General features: G+C 47.2%; 12 protein-coding genes across 14 annotated transcripts; 7 read left to right on the top strand and 5 right to left on the bottom strand.

Moving 5' to 3' along the window:
* Positions 1-269: 269 nt before the first annotated feature.
* On the top strand, positions 270-2,626 carry LOC117136456 (5'-nucleotidase domain-containing protein 3). 2 transcript variants are annotated; one of them, XM_033297380.1, is made up of 7 exons: positions 270-631; positions 758-1,161; positions 1,244-1,539; positions 1,604-1,790; positions 1,852-1,992; positions 2,052-2,203; positions 2,261-2,626. In XM_033297380.1, exons 1-7 carry the CDS (start codon positions 370-372, stop codon positions 2,463-2,465), a joined length of 1,647 nt encoding a protein of 548 aa, XP_033153271.1. In that variant the 5' UTR covers positions 270-369; the 3' UTR covers positions 2,466-2,626. The 2 variants fall into 2 exon arrangements, with proteins under 2 accessions (XP_033153271.1, XP_033153272.1); XM_033297381.1 differs by having other exon boundaries at positions 490-582.
* On the bottom strand, positions 2,533-5,410 carry LOC117136455 (SET and MYND domain-containing protein 4). Its single transcript, XM_033297379.1, has 5 exons — positions 5,339-5,410; positions 4,356-5,017; positions 3,280-4,300; positions 2,904-3,225; positions 2,533-2,848 (listed from the first exon to the last, which is right to left on the bottom strand). The coding sequence occupies exons 2-5, from the start codon at positions 5,006-5,008 to the stop codon at positions 2,589-2,591; spliced, it is 2,256 nt and encodes a 751-aa protein (XP_033153270.1). The 5' UTR covers positions 5,009-5,017; positions 5,339-5,410; the 3' UTR covers positions 2,533-2,588.
* Positions 5,411-5,463: 53 nt separating this feature from the next.
* Positions 5,464-6,935, top strand: LOC117136457 (uroporphyrinogen decarboxylase). 2 transcript variants are annotated; one of them, XM_033297384.1, is made up of 3 exons: positions 5,464-5,615; positions 5,742-6,485; positions 6,539-6,935. In XM_033297384.1, exons 1-3 carry the CDS (start codon positions 5,601-5,603, stop codon positions 6,848-6,850), a joined length of 1,071 nt encoding a protein of 356 aa, XP_033153275.1. In that variant the 5' UTR covers positions 5,464-5,600; the 3' UTR covers positions 6,851-6,935. The 2 variants fall into 2 exon arrangements, with proteins under 2 accessions (XP_033153275.1, XP_033153274.1); XM_033297383.1 differs by lacking the exon at positions 5,464-5,615 and having other exon boundaries at positions 5,658-6,485.
* Positions 6,916-7,564, bottom strand: LOC117136458 (transmembrane protein 234 homolog). The gene is made up of 3 exons (XM_033297385.1): positions 7,455-7,564; positions 7,099-7,404; positions 6,916-7,039 (listed from the first exon to the last, which is right to left on the bottom strand). Exons 1-3 carry the CDS (start codon positions 7,468-7,470, stop codon positions 6,933-6,935), a joined length of 429 nt encoding a protein of 142 aa, XP_033153276.1. The 5' UTR covers positions 7,471-7,564; the 3' UTR covers positions 6,916-6,932.
* A 468-nt stretch (positions 7,565-8,032) lies between these two features.
* Positions 8,033-8,871, top strand: LOC117137575 (60S ribosomal protein L31). The gene is made up of 3 exons (XM_033299081.1): positions 8,033-8,121; positions 8,341-8,600; positions 8,667-8,871. The coding sequence occupies exons 2-3, from the start codon at positions 8,377-8,379 to the stop codon at positions 8,815-8,817; spliced, it is 375 nt and encodes a 124-aa protein (XP_033154972.1). The 5' UTR covers positions 8,033-8,121; positions 8,341-8,376; the 3' UTR covers positions 8,818-8,871.
* On the bottom strand, positions 8,848-20,640 carry LOC117137562. Its single transcript, XM_033299065.1, has 13 exons — positions 20,469-20,640; positions 18,521-19,374; positions 18,294-18,468; positions 18,075-18,241; positions 17,953-18,018; positions 17,163-17,897; positions 16,021-17,110; positions 15,582-15,964; positions 15,342-15,523; positions 14,002-14,774; positions 13,757-13,936; positions 9,282-9,696; positions 8,848-9,221 (listed from the first exon to the last, which is right to left on the bottom strand). Exons 1-13 carry the CDS (start codon positions 20,638-20,640, stop codon positions 8,897-8,899), a joined length of 5,517 nt encoding a protein of 1,838 aa, XP_033154956.1. The 3' UTR covers positions 8,848-8,896.
* Positions 9,900-11,333, top strand: LOC117137566 (putative N(4)-(beta-N-acetylglucosaminyl)-L-asparaginase GM21137). Its single transcript, XM_033299071.1, has 2 exons — positions 9,900-10,142; positions 10,196-11,333. The coding sequence occupies exons 1-2, from the start codon at positions 10,030-10,032 to the stop codon at positions 11,262-11,264; spliced, it is 1,182 nt and encodes a 393-aa protein (XP_033154962.1). The 5' UTR covers positions 9,900-10,029; the 3' UTR covers positions 11,265-11,333.
* On the top strand, positions 11,858-13,671 carry LOC117137565. Its single transcript, XM_033299070.1, has 2 exons — positions 11,858-12,308; positions 12,373-13,671. Exons 1-2 carry the CDS (start codon positions 12,037-12,039, stop codon positions 13,427-13,429), a joined length of 1,329 nt encoding a protein of 442 aa, XP_033154961.1. The 5' UTR covers positions 11,858-12,036; the 3' UTR covers positions 13,430-13,671.
* LOC117137569 lies at positions 15,024-26,551 on the top strand. Its single transcript, XM_033299074.1, has 4 exons — positions 15,024-15,112; positions 24,814-25,125; positions 25,192-25,558; positions 25,617-26,551. The coding sequence occupies exons 2-4, from the start codon at positions 24,827-24,829 to the stop codon at positions 25,887-25,889; spliced, it is 939 nt and encodes a 312-aa protein (XP_033154965.1). The 5' UTR covers positions 15,024-15,112; positions 24,814-24,826; the 3' UTR covers positions 25,890-26,551.
* On the top strand, positions 15,025-20,630 carry LOC117137571 (RWD domain-containing protein 2A). Its single transcript, XM_033299076.1, has 2 exons — positions 15,025-15,112; positions 19,541-20,630. The coding sequence occupies exon 2, from the start codon at positions 19,543-19,545 to the stop codon at positions 20,407-20,409; it is 867 nt and encodes a 288-aa protein (XP_033154967.1). The 5' UTR covers positions 15,025-15,112; positions 19,541-19,542; the 3' UTR covers positions 20,410-20,630.
* On the bottom strand, positions 20,864-22,176 carry LOC117138463 (neuropeptide FF receptor 2). The gene is made up of 3 exons (XM_033300589.1): positions 22,150-22,176; positions 21,467-22,096; positions 20,864-21,407 (listed from the first exon to the last, which is right to left on the bottom strand). The coding sequence occupies exons 1-3, from the start codon at positions 22,174-22,176 to the stop codon at positions 20,874-20,876; spliced, it is 1,191 nt and encodes a 396-aa protein (XP_033156480.1). The 3' UTR covers positions 20,864-20,873.
* Positions 22,371-23,992, bottom strand: LOC117137570 (alpha-tocopherol transfer protein-like). Its single transcript, XM_033299075.1, has 3 exons — positions 23,520-23,992; positions 23,085-23,457; positions 22,371-22,699 (listed from the first exon to the last, which is right to left on the bottom strand). The coding sequence occupies exons 1-3, from the start codon at positions 23,816-23,818 to the stop codon at positions 22,445-22,447; spliced, it is 927 nt and encodes a 308-aa protein (XP_033154966.1). The 5' UTR covers positions 23,819-23,992; the 3' UTR covers positions 22,371-22,444.
* Positions 26,552-26,789: the final 238 nt, after the last annotated feature.

Genomic DNA, 26,789 nt, shown 5'->3' on the forward strand with positions numbered 1-26,789 from the left:
ATTGAAATACTAATAAATACATTATTATTATCGATAATATATAAATATAAGACAATTGTTTAATTTTATAGCGTCAAGCAGTTTTAACTTCTTCTATTAATGGTTACGGTAAAGATAAAGATAATGTTTCCGCAAAGGTAAGTATTTGATAACCTATTGACTCTATTGGATAATATTTAGAATTTTTTAAATGTTGCGTTAAATAATTTGAATATGCATATGGCCACAGTAGTTCTAACCGCCAGTCGGTATTTTTTGGGGGCTCTCCGTCCGGTCACACCCCGCCCCATCCACATGCATCCCACTCCGCCCCCACATAGTGTACATAACAAACGGGCTTAATTGGCAATTTAGCAAGCAGTCAGTTAAATGTGCGCGGCAGGCAGTCCTATCGTCAGTGCGCTCCTCCGCCAGAATGTGCTCCTGCGAGCTGGTGGTGTCCTCCGAAGCTGGGACCCCATCTCCTCCAGCCTGTGCCCCTCGCCGTGCAAACCGAACTATAGTTTTGAGGCGCGCGCTTTCGCGTCGGACGCTGGAGCTTCCGCTCCAGCTGCGACCTCCCAGATCTCGCACCCAAAAACAGTGAGTGATTTCCAAAAGCTTCACGAAGCCACCAAAAAGAAGTTCCAATGTAAGCCTCAACCAGTCGCAGGCATATGCATATATGCGTAGTATGTGCACGATCTATAAATACCCAGCCGCAAAGTGGTCCCATTAGTAACATACCCCCCCGTTTCGCACCACTTGACATTTTCAGCCAAGAAGCTGCCCTCCGATGTGCATCCAGATGCGGTCTTCGCCTGCAACGAGCTCGATCTCAGCGAGGTGCAGGTGTACGGATTCGACTACGACTACACGCTAGCCTGTTATAAGCCCATCCTGGAGGACCTGCTGTACAATCTGGCTCGCGAGATGCTGGTGAAGAGGTTCCGCTACCCGGAGGACATCCTCCAGCTGGAGTACGAACCGAACTTTGCGGTGCGCGGCCTGCACTACGACGTGGAGAAGGGGCTGCTGGTGAAACTGGACAGTTTCCTGCAGCTGCAGCTGGGCTCGGTATACAGGGGACGTACCAAAGTGGAGGCGGATGAGGTGCTGAAGCTCTACCACAACCGCCTGCTGCCCATTGCCTACGTGGAGGGGCCAAACAATAGCTACAGGGTTCGTATCTATATCTTATCACCTGGTTTGCGCTTGGATTTTGTGTTTAGCAATCAGTGATTTACGATCTCCTTCCGCACAGCATAACACCAACTCCAAAATGGTGCAACTGGCCGACTTGTTTTCTGTACCTGAAATGTGCCTGCTGTGCAATGTAATCGAATATTTCGAGCGCAATCGCATCGACTACAATCCTGAGATTGTTTTCCATGACACCAGGACCGCCATGGGCTCCTGCCATCCCATTATGCACGGCAAGGTGATGCGGAACACTGAGAAGTACATAGAACGAAACCCGAAGCTGGTCAAGTTCTTCGAGAAGCTGCAGCAGGCGGGCAAGAATCTCTTTCTAGTCACCAATAGCCCGTACTCGTTTGTGTAAGGAACATCTTTTATTTTACCACAATCACAATTTGTGAAATCGTTATGTCTGCATTTGTAGAAACTGTGGCATGTCCTTTCTGGTCGGCGCCAACTGGCGTGATTTCTTCGATGTGGTCATCGTGCAGGCCCGCAAACCAAAGTTCTTTACGGATGAGTCTCGACCAATAAGGCTGTTCGACGAGCGAACGCAGTCGCACCTATGGGATCGGGTATTTAAGCTGGAAAAGGGAAAAATCTACTACGAGGTAAGAGTTACCCATTCCCACTTGGTTAGTAACCAAGACTGTAGTCTGATGTTCTTCACAGGGTTCGGTGAGACAGCTTCAAGAGCTGAAGGGCTGGCGTGGTCACTCTGTGCTCTATTTCGGAGATCATCCGTACAGCGATCTAGCAGATGTTACTCTGAAGCACAGCTGGAGGACAGGAGCCATTATCAGCGAACTGGCCGTGGGTGTTTAATATTAAACAATTAACGTATTGCCTCTAATGGTCTTTTCGTATTGCAGCACGAAATTAAAACCCTCAATCGTAAGGACTTCAAGATGAGCGCCAACTGGCTGCAAATGCTGACGCAGCTCATCGAGGACACCCAGGACGATGATAGCGAGGCAGCGCAGATCTGCCTGAAGGAGTGGATGGAGGAGCGGGATCAGTTGCGGTAAGCAATCTAGTGGCTTACGATAATATCTCTTAATCCTAATCCAATCTTCGACAGCAACAAAACGAAGAACGTGTTCAACGAGCAGTTTGGCAGCGTTTTCCGCACCTACCACAACCCCACGTACTTCTCAAGACGCCTCTTCCGCTTTGCCGACATCTACACCAGCGACATAACCAACCTGCTCAAGTTCTCCACCACCCACACCTTCTATCCCCGACGGGGTGTAATGCCCCACGAATATGCCTCCCACTTCATCTAGAGAATTTGTGGGGACGAATGCCCGTTAGGAAGCTCAGCTTAGTTTTAGGTAACAAGAAGTGCCAGTGTTTAATGCTTGTAGCTCGAAACTAGTGAATTTAATGCGTGTATATCGTTATTTACATTATTGCTCAATAAAATCGTTGTAATAGTTCAAGAAAACCTCGCGATGCTCGCTAGCCAGATAATCCACCTTACCTTTCATCTCTAGCAGTTCCTTTTTGTCGGTGCGGCATTTCTTCTGGGCTATGATATCCCACAAATAGGTCATGCGAGCAATGTATTCCGTGGAGTTATCGCCACACTGCGCAGCAGTGCCTTCCAGCTGTTTGCGGATAATCCTCGCCAGATCCTCGTACTCAAAGTCATTCAGTGAAGTGCCGCCTGTTTGATTAGAGTTTTATAAATTACGACACAACAAAATCCAGCCGTAGCCTACCATCTATCTCATAAAAGCAGGCTGTTATCAGTTCCTCGGCCATAATTCGTTTTAAGCTGTGGTGATCCACAAGCCACTTGTCTAGATCATCGAATGCCTTGAACAGCGCCTGCCTTCTTGACGAATCGGCACTGCTGCCGATGAGTTCAAGGAACTCATTGTACCAGGCGAAATGTTGAAGCTCCTGGCACACCGTGCAAGTAATCGGTTTCTCTGCATTGGATCTCAGCCACCAGCGCAGATTATTCTGTTGAACTTTGACGTCTGGCAGAAATTCTTGTCGGCAGTTGTGCTTTTCGCAGCGATAACGATGGAAAGAAAGCTGTAAGATGGGGAAACACATTTACAAATGGCTTTGCTTGGCTTGGAAACGTACATAGTTCTGGTCGGGATCAGTTCGTGTGCACTTAGCGCATGTGCACTCAAATTTGTAGATGTCCTTGAGGGGATGAGCTCGATGTAGCTTTAAACTGGTTCTGTAATCATTCGTATAGCAATTGAAGATCTCCTCGCCATCTAGAATGTCCTTTGCAGCGTAGTTCACCACGGAACATCCATCGAACTTGGTGCGAATCGAGGGTTCGCACGCGTGGTTGCACAAGCTCAAGTAGGGCAGATTGACAGCCGTGATAGGATCCGAATGGGACAGATTGTGCAGCTGTCCGCGTTTCAGGTGTCGAGGCTTTTGCCACAACTCCGGCTGCAGCATGACAAACTCTTTTGGCTCCATGGAAACTCCGAGCAACCCATCGCCTACATGCCCATTCGCCAGCAACTGGCCGGAGAATCGCAGAATCAGTGCTGATATAATCAGTTGCCAATCTTCAATGCTGGCTGGAAATGAGTGGAACTGATCATAGAAATCGGTGTGCTCTTTCAGGTAAAGTTGAAGGAGGTTGACACAGAGGATGTGGTAATTAACCTCTTCATTGTTAGCCTGATCCAGTTGACTAACCATGCGCAGGCTTCGCAAATACTCTGGAGCGTTTTCACTCGCTTCCGGTTTTCGGGACAGATTCATAATTTCTTTCCACATACCCTTTGCACTGGTCATCTCTTGCAAATGAGGCATTATGTAGGGAATGTAAGTCAAAAGCAATCGCAAGGCCAAATGCGAAATGCCCAAAAGTCGGAGGATATCCTTTCTGTAGGCGGCACACTCGAATTTGTGGATGGCCGATTGCGCATCCCGACACTTTCTAGAGCAGTAGACGACCCGCTGATGGCAATTGGGGCAGGGTATGGGTGCGCTCATTAAGCTGGCTGCGCACTGCTGGCATATAAGCTGTTGCTCCAGTGGAACAAAGCAGGAGGCGCGCTCTGAAAAGATTACGTTGCCTTTGCTAATCGCTTCCTTAGCCACCATATATCGACCACGCGGACCGGGATCTGTAAGGCTGAGTAGTAAAGATTACAAATTAAGAAGTGGCCAGTACCGATTTGGAAACTTACATTTCCCCTAGAGATTTATCCACCACTTTCGCCTGCGTTTCCTGCTCTTTGGGTTGGTTCTTCAGTAGCTCCAGTTTCTGCTTCAGGTCTTCCAGCTGCTGCTTGAAGTTCTCCTTAAGCTGCAGCTGCCCGAGATGTTCCAAATGCTCCTCCAGCGAAGCAATCTTCTTTAGCTTCCAGGCGCAGTAGGCCTGCCGCATGATCACCTTGTGCCGCAGCCTTTCCGGGTATCCACATTCCAGCGCATTGGCGCAGTCGTCATAGGCTTCTCTGTAGTACCCGTACTCCTGCAAAGCTATTCCTCGGTTGGCAAACGCCAGCGACAGCTCTTCCATAGCATCTTCAGCCTCGAAAACGGCTGCCGTATACAGTCTGCATGCTTTCAGAACCGAGTCCTTGGAGGATCCCGTTGCGGACTCTTTGAACACAAGGTTTCCCTCCTCGCGCAGATTCCTCGAACGTTCTGCGCATCCTTTCCTGTCAACCGGTTGCTCCAAATCCTGCAGCAAATCGAGCGCCAGCTGCTGGAATATTTGCAGAGTGTCCGCCGGCATGGAGGCCAGTGACTTGAAGGTTTCGAACTCATCTTTGTAGCCCCCAATCAGGGTTATCAGTTCGTTCTGCTGGGAGAAAATTCTGGCCAAACGATCCATGTCCACCGGCTGCAAAAATTGTTTACAAAAATCAAATCATGCGGTTGGTGAATTTTAGGTGCTTTTCAAGTCGCCGCTAATGTAAGAATCGATTATTTTTCAATTTAAGTTCTATTTTGCTAGTTAGTCTATTCCCTATGGAATTATTTCACATTCTATTGAAATCAAGGGATATTATAAAGTCGAACACAATATACCTTTTAACTTATTAAAATTAAATGTTTTATGATCTCTGCTTATTTCAAAATCTGGATAATCTTACGAGCACTCGACACAGAACAAACCCAAGCCAATTAAAAAAAAATAACTATTCATTAGTCGAATACGTACACTTGAGGGAAAATCTTCTTCGGAATAAACAAAAACAATTGATGATCCTAAAAAAAGCTGTCAGGATTAGCTAATTATCGATTTGCCGGCGACTATCGCACTTCTCCCACCACCAGGCGAAAACGTAAACAAAGTCCGGCAGAGAACGCACACTCATGCAGAATTGCAGAATTCCGTGACGGATTTCATCAAATTTACGGGTTTCATCAGTGGAAATAACTTCGTTAGCTCTCTACTACTCTTTTAACTGCCAAAAGTCACTATGAAAGACGCAAAGGTGAGTTTCCCAGCTGATCGGAGTGGCGCCTGCAGTTACATCATGTCGTTTGGACTTCGATTGCTGTGTCTCTGTATTTTCCTGCTGAAAAACGTTAAAACTGATCAAATTGGATGTGAGTTTCAGCCCTTTCCCGTGCTCAAGAATGATAACCTGCTGCGCGCCGCACGTGGCGAGGTGGTGGACCGGGTGCCCGTGTGGGTGATGCGCCAAGCGGGTCGCTACCTGCCGGAGTTCCAGGAGCTGCGAAAGCAGCACGACTTCTTCACCGTCTGCCGCACCCCGGAGCTGGCCTGCGAAGTGACCATGCAGCCATTGCGCCGATTCGACCTGGACGCCTCCATAATATTTTCAGACATCCTTGTCATTCCGCAAGCACTCGGCCTCACCGTGGAGATGCACGCGGGCGTCGGTCCCGTCCTGCCACAGCCCATCGTGGTGCCGGAGGACCTCAAGCGCTTGACGCCGGACGGAGCCTTGTCCCGCCTCAGCTACGTGGGCGACGCAATCACCATGATGCGGCACAAGCTCGAAGGTCGAGTGCCGCTAATCGGCTTTACAGGAGCGCCGTGGACACTAATGGGATATATGATCGAGGGCGGTGGAAGCAAGACCATGTCGAAAGCTAAAGCTTGGCTCAACGAACATCCGGAGGACTCCAAGCTGTTCCTGAACCTACTGACCGACGCCATTGTGGACTACCTGGAGATGCAGGTGAAAGCTGGCGCTCAAATGCTGCAGGTATTCGAATCGTCCGCCGAGCATCTCTCCAAGGAGCAGTTCCTGCAGTGGTGTGTACCCTACCTGAAGAGAATACGCGACGAGCTGGTGGACCGTCTCACAAAGAAGGCCATCCCCGTGGTTCCCATGGTAGGTTGACTAAAACATTGATTAGATGCTTACTAAATGGAATTCCCTTCTAGACGCTGTTCGCTAAGGGTGCTGGGCACTCGCTGAAGGAGCAGAGCGAACTGGGCTACGACGTTATCGGCTTGGATTGGACTGTGGATCCGCTGGAGGCACGCAATTTGGTCGGACCGAACATTACGTTGCAGGGCAACTTGGATCCGCAGGACATGTACCGCGATCCTGATGAGCTGCGCAACCTGACCACCGAAATGGTGCACAAGTTCGGCAAGTCGCGCTACATCGCCAATCTGGGCCATGGAATCACGCCCCAGACTCCGATTACGAGCATGGAAGTGCTGGTGGAGGCGGTCCACAAGGCTCTGTAAGGTGTGCCTTTTACTAACCTTTAATTTTATGATGCTTTTATCGAATGCAATAAAGACAATTGGCCTTGGGTTTAGGGTAACCTCAGTGGAATGTTATATTTAGCTGGTGCTGAGCCTGTTCCTGCAAAATCTTATCGTATATCATCAGGATACTGCCACAGCAGACGAGCAGGGTGCCCAGGATGACTCCTGCGGGATCAGTTGGTAAAGAAAGTGGACAAGGTTATGCATAGAGACATTTAGCTTACTCCTTCCTGGCAGTTTTTCCCCCAGCGCATATCCGGTGATAGCCGTAAATGCGAAGCTCAGGGAATTGGCCACTGGCACAGCCACCGTAATACTGGCCCTCTGGAGCGTCCAAACGTACAGAGCACTCCCGCACTGGTTGAGACCGAAGGGTATCCAATAGCGCCACCGGGAGCCGATTGTGCGTGCCTCCTGGACGAAGTTGCGCCACTTGGAGCCCGTATCCCCAACTGACTCGATTCCCTGGCTGCCGAGGCGAATGAACGGATTGGTAACGCCCCACAAGAGGCCCACGGCAAGGAGTTGTGCTGGAAATGGGTTTTGAGTGCTAAACTCGATTATATCTTAGCTCATTTACCAGCGATATCCAGCATTCTATTTTGTTTACATCCGATCAGCTGTTTCGTTGTACTTCATCAACTTGGATATTACATTTTGAAGCAACAATTTGGGGCATTCCATTAATAGCCACACAATAATGCAATTATAATTTTACATTAACCATTTTATTGAGTTCACATTTGAATAAAAAACTATGAGTCAAAATATGTGCAACCATTTTATTGAGATTTTTATTAATGTTCAATCGAAAACGTAAGTTGTATCTCCAATACTGGATTTAAATTTAGAAATGCTTAATAAATTTTAATTAAAGTAGTTTTTATGAAGTATTCGGTTTCTTTCTGAAGTACTTTTGGAAAACTAATTTGATTTCTTGTCGACAGTTTTGTTTTAAGTACTTTAAACTAAAAACATATGAAACAGACCCATGCCAATAGACAACCAGTGGATGAATTAGATTTGATAATGACAATTTATAACGAAACTTATTGTTTAATCAAACTATGGATTTAGAAATTCAATTGGTTATTCCCCTAATATTGCGCTTTGCGGAATACCCTAAATTTAGTTTTTCTGGCATTACGATAGTCACGATGCGCTCGCACAATGCAGCCACACTGTTTTCTGCTCACCTCTAGCATCTCTTCTTCTATCCTTTTCTTTTCGCTGCGTTTCCGGAAGAGGTTCGTAATTTGCGATTTCGTATTTTAATCGGAAAACATCGCATATTTCCACGAATTAAATGCAACAAAACTGTGTGGACAATGTTCCGAATCGAAAAACCGATCACGGCGTATGTTAATTTTCGCTGTGCAACAATTTCTTGGCAACTTGGAATATTCCACTGAAGTTTTGTTTATGTTGTGTGGCATTAACTAAAATTTGTTGTTACGCACTTGCAGGATATTGAGTAGCACCGTTTCGGGCTAAACAGCACAATGACCAAGACCAAGGGCGAGAAAATCAACAAATCCGCGATCAACGAAGTCGTGACGCGCGAGTGCACCATTCACTTGGCCAAGCGTGTCCACAACATCGGCTTCAAGAAGCGCGCGCCCCGCGCCATCAAGGAGATCCGCAAGTTCGCCGAGCGGGAGATGGGCACCACCGATGTGAGGATCGACACCCGTCTGAACAAGCACATCTGGTCCAAGGGTATCAGGTGCGTAGTCCGCAATTACCTCCGATCTAGCATCTTCTCTAATCCGCCGCTAATCCCCCCTTCCAGGTCGACTCCATTCCGCATTCGCGTGCGCCTGGCGCGTCGCCGCAACGACGATGAGGACTCCCCCAACAAGCTGTACACCTACGTGACCTATGTGCCGGTGTCCACGTTCAAGAACTTGCAGACCGAGAACGTCGAGTCCAGCGACGACTAAGCAACGTAATTGACGGCCAAGAAAACACGGTTAATAAAAAGTAATTTTTATTTAGAAAAAAACAAACAAAACAAGTGACTTAAAGTGTAGTAAACTGCGGCTGCAGCAAGTAGACCAACTCCTCCGTGGCAATGAACAGCAGTTGCAGCTTATGGCTGGGCAGCTGGAGCACCTCCAGGGCATGAACGTTTGGCAAGGCGCTGTCGCCGAGGATTTGTTGGAAGCCCGCTGCTCCGCTGTGCTGGTAGATGCGAAGCTGTTGCTGCGGCAGTACGTTGGACACGCAGAGCAGTAGATCGTCGGACTTGGGCAGGTACATAAAGCGCATTACCCGCAACTGTTGGGAGTCCTGGAGTTCCAGGACTTGGTCCAGTTGGAAGCTGCTTGTGTCTGGGCTGCCGAAGCTGCAAAACGAGTGAAATCCTTGTAATTGCCTAATGTGTGAAGTGCTCATGAATCTCTACCTGTATATCCGAATCTCTGCTGCTGGCGATGAAGCCATCAGCGCCACATATTCGCTCTCCATGCCAGCACCTCCTTGACTAAGAGCCATTTGATCCACCTGCCCATCCATCAGCCTGCTCGATAGGGAGTAATTGCCATTACTCCACTTCCAAAGCTCCACCGCTCTGGGAGTACGAAGTAGAATGGTCATCTCATCTGAATCAGCGACCGGCAACAACTGTTTTACATCCCGCCTGGGCAAGATTGCTTCCCTGCTGTTGTTCTGCTCATCTAGGCATCGGATTACTAACTGGTTCTCCTCTTGTAGTGCCCGGCACTGAAATCCATATGATCTAAATTGCAGTTTCTGCGGGTTCTGTGCCTCCTCATTGTTTGGATTCAAGTTTGTCTTGTTTAGCTGTGTCAGTGCTGCACCTACAAAAAGAAATCAGTGTTTTATAGATGTGGCTATGGAATACTCTTCCCATAATTGCACTGCAAATATTAGGATATATTAGGATAGGACATTATTGGCCTTTTGCATATATCTTAATCTATATTGAAACATTTTCAAGTTTTAAAATATTGTTTAAACCCAATTGAAAATGTGTATGACTCTTTTAGAGGATATATCAAAACAACAGATAAGAAAGCAAAACAGTGAGGTTAGACTGCTAGCATTTAAAAGCAGAACTCGACCATTTTCCGGCAGAACAGGGGCAGATTGTGATACACCAAGACTCCTCGTAGAGACCATTACAATTTACCATGAGAACGCACTTGCGGGCAAGTCTTTGGGTCCTTTGTTTGGCCTCCACGGGCTTTTCCATCCTTGCGGCAGTAAATACTTCGCCCAAACCAACGCTGGCTTCGGCGTTTAGGTGAGCAGCGCATACAGAATATTCTTTGTTCGCTAAGATCCGCCCCCTTGCAGTGGAAAAGCTGGCACCACTGCCTTAAAGGCGAATAAGACAACGGGTGAGCTGCTGCCCATGGTCATCAACACTTGGAACTTCACGGCTGCCAATGTGCTCGCCTGGCGAATCCTGAAGCAGAGCAAGGGTGGACTCCGGCAGACGCGGAATGCGGTAGTGGAGGGCTGCTCGAAGTGTGAGAAACTGCAGTGTGACCGAACGGTGGGCTATGGCGGATCGCCGGACGAGTTGGGCGAAACCACGCTGGATGCCATGGTCATGGACGGGGCCACCATGGATGTGGGTGCAGTGGCTGGTCTGCGGCGTATTAAGGATGCCATCAAGGTGGCCCGGCATGTTCTGGAACACACGCAGCACACCATGCTGGTGGGTGATGCGGCGTCAGCTTTCGCCAATGCTATGGGATTCGAATCAGAGTCGCTGGTCACGCCGGAATCAAAGGACATGTGGTTACAGTGGACGGCTGAGAACTGCCAGCCAAACTTCTGGAAGAACGTTCACCCGGATCCCAAGGTCTCTTGCGGTCCGTACAAGCCGCGGCCAACTCCGCTGACCCGCTGGAAGGAGGACCGTGCCCGCAATGAGTACGAGATCGGACGCAAGAACCACGACACCATCGGCATGATCGCCATCGACGTGGAAAACAACATCCACGCCGGCACCTCCACCAACGGGGCGCGTCACAAGATTCCCGGAAGGGTCGGCGACTCCCCCATTCCGGGTGCCGGTGCTTATGCAGACAACGAAGTGGGTGCAGCCGTGGCCACCGGAGATGGAGATGTGATGATGCGCTTCCTGCCCTCCTTGCTCGCTGTGGAGGCCATGCGGGCGGGAAAACCTCCTGCGGAGGCAGCTCAAGAGGGCCTTCGCCGCATTCTAAAGCACCACAAGGACTTCATGGGTGCTCTCATCGCCGTAGATCGGCTGGGAAATTATGGCGCCGCCTGCTACGGCCTGGCAGAATTCCCCTTCATGGTAAGCAGTCCAGCGGGAGCGGACCGGCCTACACGCTTGGAAACTGTCAAATGCATAGCTGGTCAGGACAAAGTAAATATTGTGGCGTTGTGAGGAGGAGGAAACTGTAACGGATTTCAATAAAATTTAAATTTCGTGTTCTCATCTCATCTGCATTATAAATTGTGGTATTTGTTTGGTCCTATCGGCAGAACGATAGTCGGGTAGTTTTACCGAAAAGTAGCGGTATTAGGAATTATCGATATGTAAGGATCCTAACCTAAGGTCACCCTTAAGTACAGTGGTAAGTGTAGTAAGACATACCCACTTACAAATCTCCAGGCTTGATAAGCATATTTTCAACACATAAATGTTGTTAATAAATAATCTTATCCTTATAGAATATATATAGATAGAAAGACAAAACAAACGAAATACTTCACTAGTTATGACTACCACAAAGAATAACTTTTTCATATGGAAAATCATAATATTTATTTTTTTAAAGTAAAAATAATGTAAGTACTAATATTTATAGTTAAAAATATAATTTATATTAAAATTAAAATAATTATGTTGAAAATTTCATATTCAATGCATCGAGAGCGTACTGTGACGTCTATGTTGCCAAAATCTCTCTCATCCCTAAGTTACTGTACTTTGGTACAGGCGGCATTTCTAGTATTTGCGTGTTGCACGGTCACATTTTCCGCCAATTTACCGACGCCAAATACAGAAGAAGAAAAGAGAAGCGAACGGTGCGAAAGCGGAGAGAAAAACAAGCGGATCCTAGTTACATATAACAATTCGTGTGTCGCGTGTCAACAAAACAGCCTCCAAAATTATCAGGAACGCGCAACCAGCGGGCCGCAAGTCGCTGACTAAGATGGCAATTCAACTGGACAAAATTCTGCAGGACATCGCCAAGGAAAAGGTGCTGCATCCAAACAATGGCGGCGCCAGCAAGCAGGAGCAGGAGGAGGCGTGGGCCAGGATCGGGCGTCTCAACAAGCTCTCCGTGCACGAATCGCGCTCCATCTTCATAGTGCTCCAGAAGAAGTACGAGCAGGAAAAGTTAAAGGGCAATTCGGCGTGGAAGCTCTTCAGTCTGATGCATCAGATCCATCAGGAGCCCAAGATCTCAATCAAGGAGGAGAAGTAAGTGGCGTAAATAGTGCTCTAACCGTGAAAGACTAACAAAATTTCTACTGCTATTCTGCAGTGATCAAGTTCCCATGGACGAGGTGGAGGAGTACGAAATGCTGGAGGTGCAGGAGCCTGAGGACGAGGATGACGCCCATCAGTACGGCCAGCACACCAACTCTACCGGCTCGGCGTCCTCCGACGGCGAAAGCCCCACAAAGTCACACAGCACCGGTTCGCCAGAAAAGGACGAGCGGTTGGCGTACGCCAAACCCAACGTCGACACTCCTCGCCCAGCTATCGAGGAGAAAAAGCTGCTCAACACACTGGCTAACAACACACCGCGAAATAGCTCGCTGTCCGCCGCTGCAGCAGTACTGCAAAAAAAGGGAATCACTGTAAAGAAGACGCCCAGCTCCGCAGCAGGGGTTGCACCAAAACCAGCTATTGGGCAGCAGGCGCCAGCAAGTGGGCAGAGATCAAGCTCCTCGCGCACCACCATTCAGCTGCCAGATTCGTTGAAGCGCAAACTTTCGGAGGAGTACACCTCGTCATCGGCGCAAAAAAAGCAGATCAAGACCACGAGCCCGAAACAAGCTGCTTCATCGGCAGCCGCAACTTCAGTGCTCACCAGCGTTCCAGATCAACAGCCGGCGGGAAACAATGTAGTGCACACAACTACTGCCCAGCTGATGCAGGTTAAGAAGGAGCGTGAGGACAACCAGACACCACCGCCGGGTATCAACATCATCACCATTCCATCGGCACAACAGATAAACGGTGGTGGTGGAGGACCGAACTCGTCGACAGCCGCTACCATTGCTTCCACCTCGGTGGCTTCCACAAACGGCTTTTCGCCACACATCGAGGAGCTGGACTTTAAGAATGACATTATCTTCGGCCCGAAGATCAACGCTGCCTCCTCCAATACACCCGAGATTATCAACCTGGGCAACTTTGACAACTCGCTGCCGCCGACCTTTTTCAAGAATCTTTGCAACTCGTCGCGACACGAGTCTCTCGGGTTGTACGTGGCCAATGTGATGAACAGACTCTCTTCGCGTGCCTCCGCCAAGCTGGAGCTGTCCATCTTGCGCGCCATCCTCGATGTGCAGAGCGACGAACTGGAGCAGTAGACCGACTGATACTCGCAATTTAAATGATTACTCAGCTTACTTAATAGACAAACTGAAAAGGTAGTTATGTAGGCATGCCTGAACCCTTTCTCGTATTTATCGTATTATTTTTTCCGTGTTCAAACGTCTGCGTTATGTGCCGCCCACTTGTATAATGTATTACCCACAGTTCTGGTATGAGTGTTCATAGCAGTTACGAATGAATTTTAAAGCTAAATTAAAAATGTATTTCTAATATTTGAGATTTCGAATTTGTCCCTATTTAAGGATAAATATGCTACTTGATTTTAAAATACGTTTATATGCAAATAAATCTACATAACTTACTTGAACTTTGCCCAAAATGATGTATATCCGGTTGCCATGTGTAAGTAGCCCCTACTTCGCTGGACACCTGCTCCCAAATGGCCAGTACGTCCTCGTTGTCCACGGAGATGATCTTCATGTGCGAGGCCTTATGAGGTAATTGCTGCAGCACAGCAAAGCTTTCCAGCACTTTAGGCGGCTCTGTTGGTTGAATTAAATGCACATAAGTAAAGGATTTGTATTAATGTGTTTTTAACATAACATACTGGCCAATCTGTTTTTAATAGCTGCCACATTTTCCTGCAGCTGCTGCCAATCATGAATGTCATTCGATTCGACACGCCGCTTTTTCTTGTAATATTTATCCAGCAGCCCATTTCCGTTGCCCGCTTCGTAGTAACCCACAGTTAGGGGCTGGGTGAAGATCAGTTGGCTTTCCACGTGAAGATTGGGACGGTTTTCTGCCTTGCTGACCAATAACTCGTTTACGGGCAGATCGTTGACGAAATCCACCCAGAGATTCTTCACATTATTGCTCATAACTCGCTTCTGCTCGGGAAGACTATTCGACACTAGTAGGGAGCCGGGTACATCCTGCTCCTTGTCTATCAAAATGAGCTTGTCCGTCTGCCAGGGGACACCATTTACAGGACCATTCACGGTAAGATCGTTGTAGAGATTGACATTATTCAGACGGGTAATGCCAGCAATGCTGTGGTTTCCGTAAAGGTAGGCTGCTTCATGGATCCACTTGGCAACAGGCACCTCCGCCACCTGGCTTTCAGGGGTTGCATGGAGACGATTTATAGTGCCGCCTTGGACAGTTTTCAGTGCTTCTACTGTCAAGGGAGGATTGGTACTGTAATTTTGAAGAGGCATTCTCACGACATCATTAGCCAGGTTTAAATTATTTATGTTAATATTGTTCAGATTTCCCGAAATAAAGGCCTTTGGCAGTTCCCATTTTCCACTTATAGCGTGAGAGCCGGCTGTTTTCAACGAGTGAGTTACAAAATCATCAAAATCTAGAGAGAAGTTGCTAGGAAAAGCAAAAGATTTATTTTAATATTGTATTACCCATTTGGTAGCATAGTATTCCTCACAAAATTTCAGTTGTTGAACCGAAAATGATTTATAAACTTTGGAAATTAAGTTCCATAATTGCGATTTATATTTAAATTCAACGATTAGTGAAGAGATCGATAATAGTTGTGAAACCATCGATATATCAATGCTTCTGCCATCCCTAGCTGCCAGGCGTTTGGGATTCTAGCCAAGACGTTTTTGTTGTTTCAAATCACAAACCTCTGCTCTGCCGAAACTGCCCGACCGTAAAAAGTGCATTTAACCAAACCCAATCAGCGACCAATTGACAAGGTAATTAAGCACACCTGCGAGTGTTCGAATTAAGTGCAACCACCGCCCCGCGCTACGTGCAAACGTGTACAGAAATTTCACCTGCCAAACGGAATGCACAGCTGACTTGTGCGGATACAGTGGCTCTAAAACTGTTAGCGCGTAAACAATTGCGAAAGTGAAACGTGATACCAACTTTACCCCTGTCCATTGCCCCCTGCCCCTTGATCATTTGGACAATTTCACTTACCTACTGGTGCCCTCCATTAAAACGTCGCTGCTGCCACGTCGTAGTTTTACGTATTTGGCAACCGGAGGCTGTGCGAACGTGACGTCATGCTGGAAGCTCAGGGGAGTTTTCAGCAGATTGCTACGCGTCCGGCTGAAGTAGTTCTGGGTTATATGATCCACTTGGTGCCCGTTGATGGGTCCCTATGGGGAAAGGCGTTCTTGTAAACACCATAGGTGAAATGTGAAAATACCCACTCACCTGGAATTCCAACAGGCCTTCGAATTGCCCAGATTCCAGTTTTATTTCTCTCAACTCAATCTGCTCGTTGTGCAGCCACACCTGATCAAGGAGGTTTCCCAGATTGTGGCCATTCAGCATCTGGTAAGAGGGTTCTCCCCTAAACTTTACATTCTCCGCCACAAAGGTTCGCACATTTTGCCCACTTAAATAGAGCTCCAACGCCTCCAGAGGATAACCATTCAGGTTGGTTATGTTGGACAATTCTGCTGCCTCCAGGTCACCATCTATGCTAACTGGAGCAGAGATGTAACCTCCACCATTATGGTAAATAACGTCCTCTGGGACGCGGAGTCCATTTAAGCGATCCAACTGAAGCTCCGATTGCAACACAATGGGATTCGCTGAAAGGTAATGTTGTTATAGTTGATAACGTTGTAGTCGTTCTTATAAAACCCACCAAACCGCACTGATTGCAGGTGCTCCGGTGCGTTGATCCTGTAGCTACGGTTCTCCAGATCTTCCAAGGTGTGGTTGTTCAGTTGACCTCTTAGCCAGAGGCCTTGCTGGCTGTCTAGAGAAGCCAGCTTCTGGGGGGCTGTGAAAGTCTGGTTCCTGTCGGTCTCCAACCAACAGCTACCAAATTTATTGGCCTCAATTCCATTTAGAGAGTTTTCAAAGCTGAGGGAACTGATGTTTACATCATGCTCAAAAGTAAAGTCGCCAACGTATTTGACATTTCCCGCCAGTTGCTGCAGCTGCTGCTCCAATTGAACCACCTTCACTTTGTTAATATGGCCACTAAGCCACAGATTCTTGGCGTGAAGGGTGCCATTGAAGTGGGGTGGCAGATGCCACCCGACCAGGGACTTGCTTCCATGTTCGTATATGGAGGAAAGTGTTTGGCCAAAGAGCTGGCCATTTAGGTGCAGATCATCCACGCTCATTTCCCTCACATCCATGTTGTCAATATACAGTGTTCCATTTGACTTTTGATCCTGACCTGCTTGAAGATAATCCTCAACTCCTAAACCATTCAATAAGATCTGTGATGAATTGACATGGTCCAGTTCCACGCCTTGTAATTGAATTGAACTCGAAATAGTTTGGTTGCCACTCTTGGTGAGCAGCATTTCCGGGAGTCTTTCCGTATCAATCCCATTTAGCCACTTGATCTCGCCGAATCCATCGCGTATCTCTACATTTTGAGGAAATATTTTACTTGCCTGCACCAACTGCACTTCACCCACGTTCAGTTTAACCAGATTTTGTAGATCTTGCGTGTTGATGAAGCTTAGCTCGGTACTGTTGGCAATAAGTGGTTCCACAAAGTTGAGATTCACATCCTCCAAAGTTTGATCCAATCGCAGGCCCCGAGTCAATGCTTCTGCTGCAGATTTCTGAGTAGATCCGTCCACAAAATCTTTCATTTGCAGCAGCCGTCCAATGGTCACATCGCCGTCAACAACGAAATTGCCATTAAGTTGCAGCGACTTGTGGGTAACCTTTGCCGGCGACATCGCTCTCAATTCGGCTCCCATCATTTGACCCTGAAGAAATATAAGTTTATAATATGTCATATTACTAGAATAATATACCCACCGCAATGGTTATCGGTTCCATGACTCGAACATTCTCGAATCTCATGAAACCCTCGATGACCTGTGTGTGATTTGCCTGCTTGGTCAGGACATCGAAGCGCTGACGATCGACGTGGATGTGATTAAGCCGCTGATTGATGAGCAGCCGATTCACCTGAATTGGTTGGGAAAACTGAACATCTTGTTGGACAATGAAGTCTCCACCATCCACGGGGATCAGCAGACCCAACGGACGATCGTTAACCTCGTTGCTGTTGACTTGGGCAGCGTCGGATTCCAGATGATCGAAGTCAGCAGCTGCCTTGATAAACTGCACATCTTTGTTGCTGCGTTTTAAAGTCAGATCAAACAGGTCTGCCCACTTGAGCCCATTTAGTCGCCCATCAAGCTTCAGATCCTTTACTATTAGCTCATCAAGCAAAAGTTTTCTTTCTTTTCCGGCGGGTTCGGTGTATTTTTCGCTTACATAAACCTTATTGGCAGTGACGGAATCATAAACAGGGTTTCTCGTATCAACTCCATTGATATGGTCTGCTTTAACTGTGCCGTGCACCACCAGCGTGTCCACAGTGACCTCATCGAAATTGGGTTCTTCATTTGGTTGATCAACGGATCTCTTATTGGGATGTCTGGCACCTGCGGCGATCGTTTTTTGTTCGATTTTATCCAAGGCCTGCTTGGTTAGCTTCAAAGCCTTCCAGTAATTAGGTGTGAGCTTCATCTGCTTATCCTCGAACTGAAAATACAAGGTTTTTATCAAAATAATTTGACTTGCTCCTGCTACTTCTTACCGATTTGGCGTTCACTTGCTTGATAACCGACCATTTCAGTTTCTCCTCACGGTGCTTTAACTTGTCCTATATATTACACATGAATTGTTTACTTATTGAATTTTACAGAAAATAAAACTCACTTCCAATCTTTTTAATAGATGCTCTAAATTCACTTGCTCCAATAGCTTTCTTTGCTCCCGAGCCCAGTCAATGATTTGCTGGCGGAGTATGTTGGCATGCTCATCTTGTTTGTAGAGTGGCTGAAAGATGTTTGTCTCGTTGGCAGCCATATTCTCATTCGCAATCACTGGATATAGGCAAATTTCAGCTTAGATGCATAAAAACCCAAATATACTTACCCAAATAGCTCTGATCCCCCTCCTCATAGCTTCGCATACGTGCCACACCACGACTTAAAGCTCCCTCTGTGAACTGCACCTTGGATTCCTCGAATCGCCAGTCGTTGAGGTTATAGATCTTGACATCCTGTTTATTACAAGCAACCAGGAGTAGAAACTTCTCCGATATTGAGTGCTAAAGGATTCCACATTTTATGAATGCCATGAAAAGTTTGATCCGAAATTACCTGAACTGGCAAAACCCTCTCCAAGGCATAGAAACTCAATCGCTGATACGGCACAAACTGCCCCTTTTCAAAAACATAGATCACGGTGTCTGCTTCGCCCACCTCGGCGCCAGTTCCGCCTATTGTGTTGCCCAGGATGAGAAAGTGCCTGCGGCTTACCTCGTTTACTGGGAGACTGAAGTACTTTACGTCCACGGCTCCATTGCTGCGCAGTCGCTGAAAGAGCTGGAATCTCTGGGACTTGGCATCCCATCGAAAGATCTCTGAGTGGGTGGCAGTTCGTCCCTCTGCATCTGCGTAGTTGGCTACGGCCACATAGTCGGTGTAGTCAATGCCAAAGGCCTCCATTCTTCGAGCTTTGCTGCAATGAATTGCGCCCAGTCTCTGGAAACTCTTGCCCATCCACTTGAAATAGGGACACTCCGCTTTCGATTCAAAGGCATGCAGAAGAGTAAGTTCCTGACTGCTGATCCGAAGGTACATTCCACGTAGATGTGTTCCCGAAAAGTATTGCACTGTCCGTATCCCCGTTTCCGGGGAAATCTCATAGATGGGCGAGCCTTCACGGGCCTGGCTTACGGGTTCTGTAAGATTGTAGCTCACTGCTACATAGCCACGTCCAGCGAAGGTCAGGCAATCCAGAGCCACCGCTTTAGGTGTTTCCAACTTCACGAGGAGCTGGTAGTCCTGCTCAGCTGGACGCCAGGTATAGACGGCAAAGTGACGCTGTCCTTCGGCATTTTTATGCAAAGCCGTAGCGTACTTTACCGTGGGCAGTTGGAGGATGCAAATGTCGAGGGGAAAGGACACTGGCACGGAGGCCACTCGTGATAGTCCATCGAAACTAAAGCTAGCTAGAAGAGGCAGAAAGAAGTGTTTTACACAATAAGCACAAACACTAATCAAATAATATTCCTCTGCAGCCTTTTGTACTTTTAGTCGCTTTCATCTCTAGGATAGGGCTGTAGGTAATGCGTCGCCGCTGACTAAACCAAACAATTCTTTCTAACTCTTCGTTAGCCATGGCCGATGAGGAGCTGCAAACCTACCGCCGCTGCGTTGGCCTGCAGCTGGAGGAGCTGGAGCTGCTGAGCTCCATATATTGCGCGCCCGGAGAGCTGCATATGCTCGATGCCGGCGTAGTGGCTGATTTCAATGAGTTCCTCAAGGATGATAAGACAAAACCCGCTACTAGCCTTCTATCCCATTTGGAGTATGTGGTCAAATTGACTCTACCAGGCAAACAGTGCGTGGAAGTGCGAGTGGAACTGCCGCACCTATATCCGCTTTTGGAGCAGGCACGCGTCAGTGTGCACACACCGCTACTGGGAAAATCCAAGGAGCAGCGCTTGAAGAATGATTTGGAGCAGTATCACGGTGAAAGGCGCGAGGAGGACGCCGAGCCGTACATCTTCCAGCTGCTGAGCTGGCTTCAGGACCGCATTGAGGATCTGTTAAAACGACCAGCTTCCGAGTTTGAAGTGCAGCAGATAGCATCATCGGAACCGCAACAGACACCAGCTACGCAACTTGAGAGAATTTGGATTTATTCGCATCACATCAAATCCACCGCCAAGCGGCAGGAGCTGATTCGGCAGGCCCGACAGTTGGAGCTCACAGGATTCAGTAGACCCGGTAAACCGGGCATCATATGCGTGGAAGGTGATTCCGCGAATGTTCAGGAATTCTGGCGCACAATCAAGGCCCTGCGCTGGCAGAAGATCAGCGTGGTGCGGACGGAGCCTCGGCAGCGCAAGCGGGGATTCGAGGATTTCAGCGAACAGCTTTTCAATGCCGAAGAGGGCGTCATGAACATGGGTCAGTTCATTCGATTCCTCGAAGCCCACGGATTTGGCTACATGAAGTCGGAATTGTTTGGTTTAGCCTGAGCGCCGGAATGCTCATCAAAATTTAACATGTAAATAAAGTTTGTTATATCATTTCAAACCTTGGTCGAAAAACTGAGGCACAGCAGTCGCCCGTTTGTGGAGCATCGATTCCTGATCTGAGTTCAGGAAGTGTGTGGGATAGGATTCCTGGAAGTTTACTTCGAAACTGATCGCGCGGGCGATCACAGCCGCAAAGATCAATATAAACAAATTGCAACACATTTGATACATATATTTATTTTATGTAAACTATACAAAACGAAACATTCAAACTGTAACACGTGCACTGGTTGCAAAATAACTTTTACTACCGGCTATGATATTTTACGGTTCTTAAAGCTTCATTTAGAAAGTTTGTCAGATGTTTGGTACCCTATATCATAGTGGGTGTATTAGAACAGAGATAAGTTCGTATTTTGGTATATTGGCATTTAAATGTATTATTTGTGTTTCTTAAATTTCTTTTATATAAACCCGTCTGCCCCGATTTCGGATACAAGTAAATCAGTGGGTTCATTTTTAACTATCTTAGATGACTTGGCCGATGGTTGTTCCGACGACATATCCTTGCTTATGTCTCGCTCTAAATTTCCTGCCTGTTGTGTCCGTTTGCCCTTCTTCATAAAGGCACAGTAGCAGCAGTGATTTGTTGATCCAGAAACCTTCTTCATTTTCGCAGCGTCTCGCCATCGGCGAACCCAAGATATTTGGTAGTAGGCTCTTCTAAAGTTCTCATTGTTGAAGCCATAGATCAGCGGATTGACGGCGGCGTTCAGAAACATCAAATACTGTGAGATGTACCAGAATAGCTGCATTCCACTGCTAACAGAGACATCTTCACCGAAGTATTTTTCCCGTAGTACAACCAGGATTGTAAAGGGCAGCCGTAGAGCTGCAAAGACCGCGACCACAATGAACAGTGTCTTGGCCACGCTGCGTTTATAGCTCACTGTCAGCGGGTTCTCGCGACTAAGGACGCGCTTTTCATATCGATCAAGCTATGTTTGAGTTGGCGTATTAGTTGAAAATCTCGGATGAGCCCACTTTCTTTGCTTACCTTATAAAATATGGCAATGTAGCAGATAAGCATGATGCCTAGTGGCAGCCACACCAGAATGGTGATCAGAACATACCAGTACTTGGGCAGCACGGAGGTGTTCTCCTTGCAATATCGCTCCGTAAAGTTCTTCCATACTCGCACCCTGTACGAGCGATAGAAAGCCAATGGTGATGCCAATAGGATACCCGAGACCCAGGTGCAGACCACCACTATCTGGACGCCCCTTATGGTGAGGCGCGTCTCCATTGGCAGCACGATGGCCGTGAGACGATCGTAGCTGACTACCGAGAGATTGAGCACGGCTGTGATGAGGAAGACCACCACCAAAAATCCCTCCAGCTTGCAGCCCACGCATCCCAACTGGTAGTTCTGATAGAAGTCGTTCACCATGAACATGGCAGGACAAATGGCCAGGGTCAGTAGATCCGCAACGGCCATATTTGCAATAATCAAGTTGGTGGGCGAGCGCAAAGAACGGTTGGTGGCTATCAGATAAAGCATGGTGAAGTTTCCATACAGACCAAAGGCAATCAGTGGCAGAAAAGTGCAGATCTTCCAGGTGATCTCCCCATTGGGCTTGTGCAGCCAGATGCGCTCGGCTGGGAAGTCCCACTTGCCGAAGTCGAACTAAAGAAAAAAGGTGTAACTACCGTGAAATTAAGGCCTCACTCATTACTAACATCGCCGCTGCTGGAAACCGAAGCCATTCCGTTGGATTCCTGCTTCGACGCGTTTTGCAGAGGAACTGCCTAAGCGTTCGTCAAATTAACATGACCAACACTTGATCCCACATCATTTAGTTAGGTGATTGACAAAGCTATTAACAAGTGTCACAGATAGTGCTCGCTAAAAGCTAATGGCTCTGCGATTTGGCCATCTGTCGCGTCGCTCTCGGCGATTCTCATGAAGTCTAGTTAGTTGGTTTGAGGATTGCTTTTGCCTTTTATTGAATACTAATTAAAACACGTTCGGACTTTAATCGATGTCGAGTTTTCGGAAGGATCCCTCAGCGCCAAAAATGGAATCCGCATTAACACGCTTTCCAGGCCGCAGCTGCTCATCCACTCCGTACTGGGAATCCTCGGCGAAATAGCTCTTATAGGACAGCAATTGCTTCTCCGCCTCCGCCTGAATGTCGGCTATACGTCCATTGTTGCCGCCATATTCTTCCGGCAGGTATTCGCGTGGTATCACCTCATTTAATTGCTCCAGATTTTTATGAACATGAAACTGAAAAGGTAAAGCGCCATGTGTTTGATGAGTCAGGCAAATAGATTATTCTCCTATTCACTGATATATCTACTTGCACCTTCCCCCGTATCTTAGAACTCGGCCCAGCGTTTCAATGATAAGAGCCCATGTGCGTGGTCAACTGACCTTAGGCAATGCTGCTCCACACACTATATTTCACAGTATGCGGTCCCGGCTCGAAAGTTAGTGGCTCTGATTTGTGAAATATTAATTAATAGTTCAAGGGTGAGAGAGTGCCAGAGCTCTTCAACGCCTATCAGCTGCCTGCTAGACCAGCTGATAATCTCGGTGAAGTGTCCGATAAGGGAACGAAAATAAATTAGCCAGAGTGGCTACGACTATTCAATTATTCTTGCTTACTCACCCGCTGCTGGAGCTTGCTGGGCATGAGGCTCTTGGCCAGATTCAGTAACGCCACTCCCTCTTTGGGGCAATTGATCAGATGGACTCCTTTCAAGCGAGTGGGCTGAGCCTTCTCTGCGAATATTCCCATCCTTTTGATGAGCGTGAAATCCAGTTGGGCCAGAAAACTGAGGCTCATTTTGGCCATGTCAATGATCTCGATGTAGCCGCTAATGTTGCTGTGGTCATCCTCACGGATTGACTGTTCCGATATCATGGTTTGGTAGCGGAAGAGATCCAATAACTTGAATTCCTTGGGATCGAATTTCTCATAGTTCGTAAGCTGCAGGCGGGGGCCATCGGTTCCCCAAGGTTTGGGCAATCGAACATAGGTTCTAAATAGAAATTTCAGTTTTTTAAGTTTTTAAATATCCTTGATGAGCGCTTTTCAACTCACCCATATCTGCACAAGATTAGATTCTTTTCGTCCACCAATCTTTTGCCGAAGAGCTCAGGCATAAGCGTCTTAATAGTGTAAAAGTGATCCAGCTTGGACTTGGTCTTCTCCAGGCTAAACTTGCAGCCTCGCAAGAAGCCAACCAGGAACTGGTCATCCTGGCGGGCCCTCAGATGAGGTTGCTTGGCCAACCAATCCCGAAGAGCTTCCAGATCCGCGGGCACTCGGTCCTCCACTTCGTTTAGCTCCGTTTCAGCAATGCGACGAAGTTCGGCGCTCAGGGGACGCAGATTGGCCATTTCTGGGAAGTCGCTTGCTTCGTGGCGGCTGGACGGCTACTAAACGCTCTTCCTAATCGCACGGCGGCCAAAATCCCGGACCGAAACGAAACCGTTAAAAGCTAATCTGAGCTGCCTTTATGGCCACTCATTCAGTTGATAGCGGACACGACCATTTCCACCACTCTCTTTTGCTCCGACGGCCCATCAAATCCAACCCGATCTGTTGGGTGTAGGCGGTCGAAGTCTCTCCTCGGAGGAGATAAGATTACGGCTCCATTGCATCTGTGGCGTGTATGCGTGCAGCTGGCGAAGAAGCGGCTAAGTCTGTGGATAGAAACACGCCACAATTTAAACCGTTGTGAGTATGCAGATCGTATCTTATCGCCGGATCGGAAAAGCACAGTTGGCTGGAATTACCCTATTATAGGGTTTAAAAATTAATGCCATATCAAGTGGATGTTTTTTTTTTTAAAGAGATAAGTTGATTGAACAATTTTTTATTTATGGGGGGTGTAAAAAATGAATATAATTTTTAAATTTCCATGAAATATACATTTTAAGTCTGGATTGTTTTAGAAGTAAACTTAAAATATCCAAATATATAGCATCCTATATAAATACAAATATTTAAAGTTTATACTTCCGTTACAAAATTGGCATTACGAATCCGAAACCCGTAAGGTACGAATGTATTTTCCAGTGCACTTATCATATCCACATAACATTGCTATTTGTGTTTGCTCTATCGGCCACTGATATCGCATAATCTGGTGCTCAAATGGTTTGCCACTGTGAGTTTGCTCCGTGTCGCAGTGTTTTTCGGGTGCTTCTGCACCAGTGTGCCCGCTATCGAATCCGGGAGGGTTCCCGATCCGATCAGAATCGGTACCCAGTCCAAGCAGGCGAGCGCAAACTTTAATGTTAGTCGTGTTCGCACCTGGCGAGTGAACACACACACTCCAAGCCTTCGGTATCGTATCTCAAAATTAAGAGAAGTATCGATCTATTTGCAGATTCCTTGTGACCATGGCCAAGATACGATCGCTGGAGCCGGAGCTGGCAGAGGTGGCTCGATCTCAGCTCTGCGAGGATCCGTCCTCGATGGTGGAGAAGATCGAGGCGCTGAGGACCTGGATCATCGAACAGATCTACCTGGAGGCGCGGACCGACGATCAGTTCTTGGTGGCCTTTCTGCGCTTCTGCCGCTGGGACGTGGAGGAGGCCAAGAAAAGGGTACTCTTCTACTACACCTACAAATCGAAGGAAAGAGAACTGCTCAAGGGTCGCCAGGTGGACGATAAGCTGATAGAACTGGCTCGTTCAGGGTAAGTCGGGGACACCCCCCTCATTTTGTGGAGATGGGTGTTGTAGGAAAACTTGTTCTTTTGCAGAATATTCGCCACATTGCCGAAACCTATTGGCCCTGGTGGCCCCCGCATCCACTACACACGAATGGGCCACATTGAGCCTTCCAAGCACAGTGTCAGCGACATTTTCCGCTTCCACGCTTTTCGCGCTGAGATCGAGATCAACACGGACGACAACTGGAACATAGCCGGCGTGGTGGAGATCATCGACTTCACCAAGATACCCTACTCTCTGCTACTGCAGTTCGATCCTGGCATGTTCAAGCGGATGAATGCATTCCTAGAGCATGGAATTCCAGCGAATTTAGTGGCCACGCACATTGTTAATGCATCCAGGGAGACGCAGTTTGTCCTTGGACTGGTTCGGAATGTCATGAAGCAAAAGGAGCTGGTGAGTTCAAAGGGAAAATAGATTCAGAACCACTAATTCCTTGCTACCCTTCCTACAGTTGCACATTCACTCCACCGTCGCGTCTCTGCGAAAGGCAATTGGATTGGAGTATTTGCCCGTGGAGATGGGCGGCGATAATGGATCTTTGTCGGATGCAATGACGCGCTACGAGACCCAGCTGCTTAGCTTTTCTCCGTACTTTACGGAAGACGAGCGATATGGCGTGGATGAGAAATTGCGGGAAGCCAGTGAGAAGGATCGGGAAAGGGGCGCTCCGTTAGTAACCGACGTTCCGAACGACGGAACCTTCCGAATGATTAACTTCGATTGAGGCAATGATCGGGCAGTTAGTTGTATATTCTGATGCACATCCTATAGAACACCCTCTTAACACACAGCCCGATATATACACACTGGAATGTATAGACACTACAGCGCTAAAGCGATCTTTGGTCATAGCAGAACCTGATATTTTATAAATGAAACCATAAGGGAGGAACATCGAAACTAAAAGCAAATTGAACAATATTATAGACGACAAGTGCACACTAAAACGAAATAAGAAGCAAATGGATCGCCATCAAATGGCACAAAAACCTCACAAGTTTGTCGATTTTAATTTATTGCTGTCCTTATCAACGCACATACTTATACACATTCTAACGTCCGGTCGAACGATTCATTCTACCATGATCCCACAATGCATTTTCATGACGAAATCCTTAACGTCTTCTACTTGCGTGCTAAGTTGTTGGCTTTTATTTTATCGCATACTTTTATAAATACGGTACATGAGCATACATATATATTTTGGATATTTTTTCAGTTGGTTAAGTGTCGTTTCTACTAATTTTTGATACTAGTTTACACATACATATACATGCATCTCTATATTTATGGATAATACATACATAGTTAAATGACTATATTTAAATGTGACAATGTACTGTAGACCCCATGTTGAGTGCGTTAATAAATTAAAGCGAATTTGTTTAAATGTCGGTATAACCAAAACATAGATGGTATTACTTGGGCTTGCCTTCTTTATACATGGGGTAAGGGTAACGTGTTTATCTGGTCGAGATAAACGCTTTGTGGTGCTTGATGTCTGGTTGACATATCGCTGTTTGAACTGAGTTTCTGATAAGTGAAATCGATAAACTTTGGGTTATGTCAAAAGCAAGGCTACAGCATTTAATTTTATTGATCACTGGTATATTTTGTCTGCCTT

The sequence above is a fragment of the Drosophila mauritiana genome, chromosome 2R (genome assembly GCF_004382145.1).
Source record: "Drosophila mauritiana strain mau12 chromosome 2R, ASM438214v1, whole genome shotgun sequence".
In the NCBI taxonomy this organism is placed as follows: Eukaryota; Metazoa; Arthropoda; class Insecta; order Diptera; family Drosophilidae; genus Drosophila; species Drosophila mauritiana.

Excerpts from the sequence above, each read along its gene's own strand:
- LOC117136456 (XM_033297380.1), top strand. The coding sequence starts at position 370 with ATGTGCGCGGCAGGCAGTCCTATCGTCAGTGCGCTCCTCCGCCAGAAT. Across the intron at positions 632-757 it reads CACCAAAAAGAAGTTCCAAT|CCAAGAAGCTGCCCTCCGAT; the intron begins GTAAGCCTCAAC and ends TGACATTTTCAG. Across the intron at positions 1,162-1,243 it reads GGCCAAACAATAGCTACAGG|CATAACACCAACTCCAAAAT; the intron begins GTTCGTATCTAT and ends CCTTCCGCACAG.
- LOC117136455 (XM_033297379.1), bottom strand. The coding sequence starts at position 5,008 with ATGGATCGTTTGGCCAGAATTTTCTCCCAGCAGAACGAACTGATAACC. Across the intron at positions 4,301-4,355 it reads GATAAATCTCTAGGGGAAAT|CCTTACAGATCCCGGTCCGC; the intron begins GTAAGTTTCCAA and ends TTTACTACTCAG. Across the intron at positions 2,849-2,903 it reads CTGCTTTTATGAGATAGATG|GCGGCACTTCACTGAATGAC; the intron begins GTAGGCTACGGC and ends CTAATCAAACAG.
- LOC117136457 (XM_033297383.1), top strand. The coding sequence starts at position 5,658 with ATGTCGTTTGGACTTCGATTGCTGTGTCTCTGTATTTTCCTGCTGAAA. Across the intron at positions 6,486-6,538 it reads CCATCCCCGTGGTTCCCATG|ACGCTGTTCGCTAAGGGTGC; the intron begins GTAGGTTGACTA and ends ATTCCCTTCTAG.
- LOC117136458 (XM_033297385.1), bottom strand. Across the intron at positions 7,040-7,098 it reads GGAAAAACTGCCAGGAAGGA|GAGTCATCCTGGGCACCCTG; the intron begins GTAAGCTAAATG and ends CTGATCCCGCAG.
- LOC117137575 (XM_033299081.1), top strand. The coding sequence starts at position 8,377 with ATGACCAAGACCAAGGGCGAGAAAATCAACAAATCCGCGATCAACGAA. Across the intron at positions 8,601-8,666 it reads ATCTGGTCCAAGGGTATCAG|GTCGACTCCATTCCGCATTC; the intron begins GTGCGTAGTCCG and ends CCCCCCTTCCAG.
- LOC117137566 (XM_033299071.1), top strand. The coding sequence starts at position 10,030 with ATGAGAACGCACTTGCGGGCAAGTCTTTGGGTCCTTTGTTTGGCCTCC. Across the intron at positions 10,143-10,195 it reads ACGCTGGCTTCGGCGTTTAG|TGGAAAAGCTGGCACCACTG; the intron begins GTGAGCAGCGCA and ends GCCCCCTTGCAG.
- LOC117137565 (XM_033299070.1), top strand. The coding sequence starts at position 12,037 with ATGGCAATTCAACTGGACAAAATTCTGCAGGACATCGCCAAGGAAAAG. Across the intron at positions 12,309-12,372 it reads ATCTCAATCAAGGAGGAGAA|TGATCAAGTTCCCATGGACG; the intron begins GTAAGTGGCGTA and ends GCTATTCTGCAG.
- LOC117137571 (XM_033299076.1), top strand. The coding sequence starts at position 19,543 with ATGGCCGATGAGGAGCTGCAAACCTACCGCCGCTGCGTTGGCCTGCAG.
- LOC117137562 (XM_033299065.1), bottom strand. The coding sequence starts at position 20,640 with ATGTATCAAATGTGTTGCAATTTGTTTATATTGATCTTTGCGGCTGTG. Across the intron at positions 15,965-16,020 it reads CCTGCAATCAGTGCGGTTTG|CGAATCCCATTGTGTTGCAA; the intron begins GTGGGTTTTATA and ends ATTACCTTTCAG. Across the intron at positions 14,775-15,341 it reads TTAATGGAGGGCACCAGTAG|CAACTTCTCTCTAGATTTTG; the intron begins GTAAGTGAAATT and ends TGCTTTTCCTAG.
- LOC117138463 (XM_033300589.1), bottom strand. The coding sequence starts at position 22,176 with ATGGCTTCGGTTTCCAGCAGCGGCGAT. Across the intron at positions 22,097-22,149 it reads CGGTTTCCAGCAGCGGCGAT|TTCGACTTCGGCAAGTGGGA; the intron begins GTTAGTAATGAG and ends TTTTTTCTTTAG. Across the intron at positions 21,408-21,466 it reads ACATTGCCATATTTTATAAG|CTTGATCGATATGAAAAGCG; the intron begins GTAAGCAAAGAA and ends ACTCAAACATAG.
- LOC117137570 (XM_033299075.1), bottom strand. The coding sequence starts at position 23,818 with ATGGCCAATCTGCGTCCCCTGAGCGCCGAACTTCGTCGCATTGCTGAA. Across the intron at positions 23,458-23,519 it reads CTAATCTTGTGCAGATATGG|AACCTATGTTCGATTGCCCA; the intron begins GTGAGTTGAAAA and ends ATTTCTATTTAG. Across the intron at positions 22,700-23,084 it reads CCAGCAAGCTCCAGCAGCGG|TTTCATGTTCATAAAAATCT; the intron begins GTGAGTAAGCAA and ends TTACCTTTTCAG.
- LOC117137569 (XM_033299074.1), top strand. The coding sequence starts at position 24,827 with ATGGCCAAGATACGATCGCTGGAGCCGGAGCTGGCAGAGGTGGCTCGA. Across the intron at positions 25,126-25,191 it reads ATAGAACTGGCTCGTTCAGG|AATATTCGCCACATTGCCGA; the intron begins GTAAGTCGGGGA and ends GTTCTTTTGCAG. Across the intron at positions 25,559-25,616 it reads TCATGAAGCAAAAGGAGCTG|TTGCACATTCACTCCACCGT; the intron begins GTGAGTTCAAAG and ends CCCTTCCTACAG.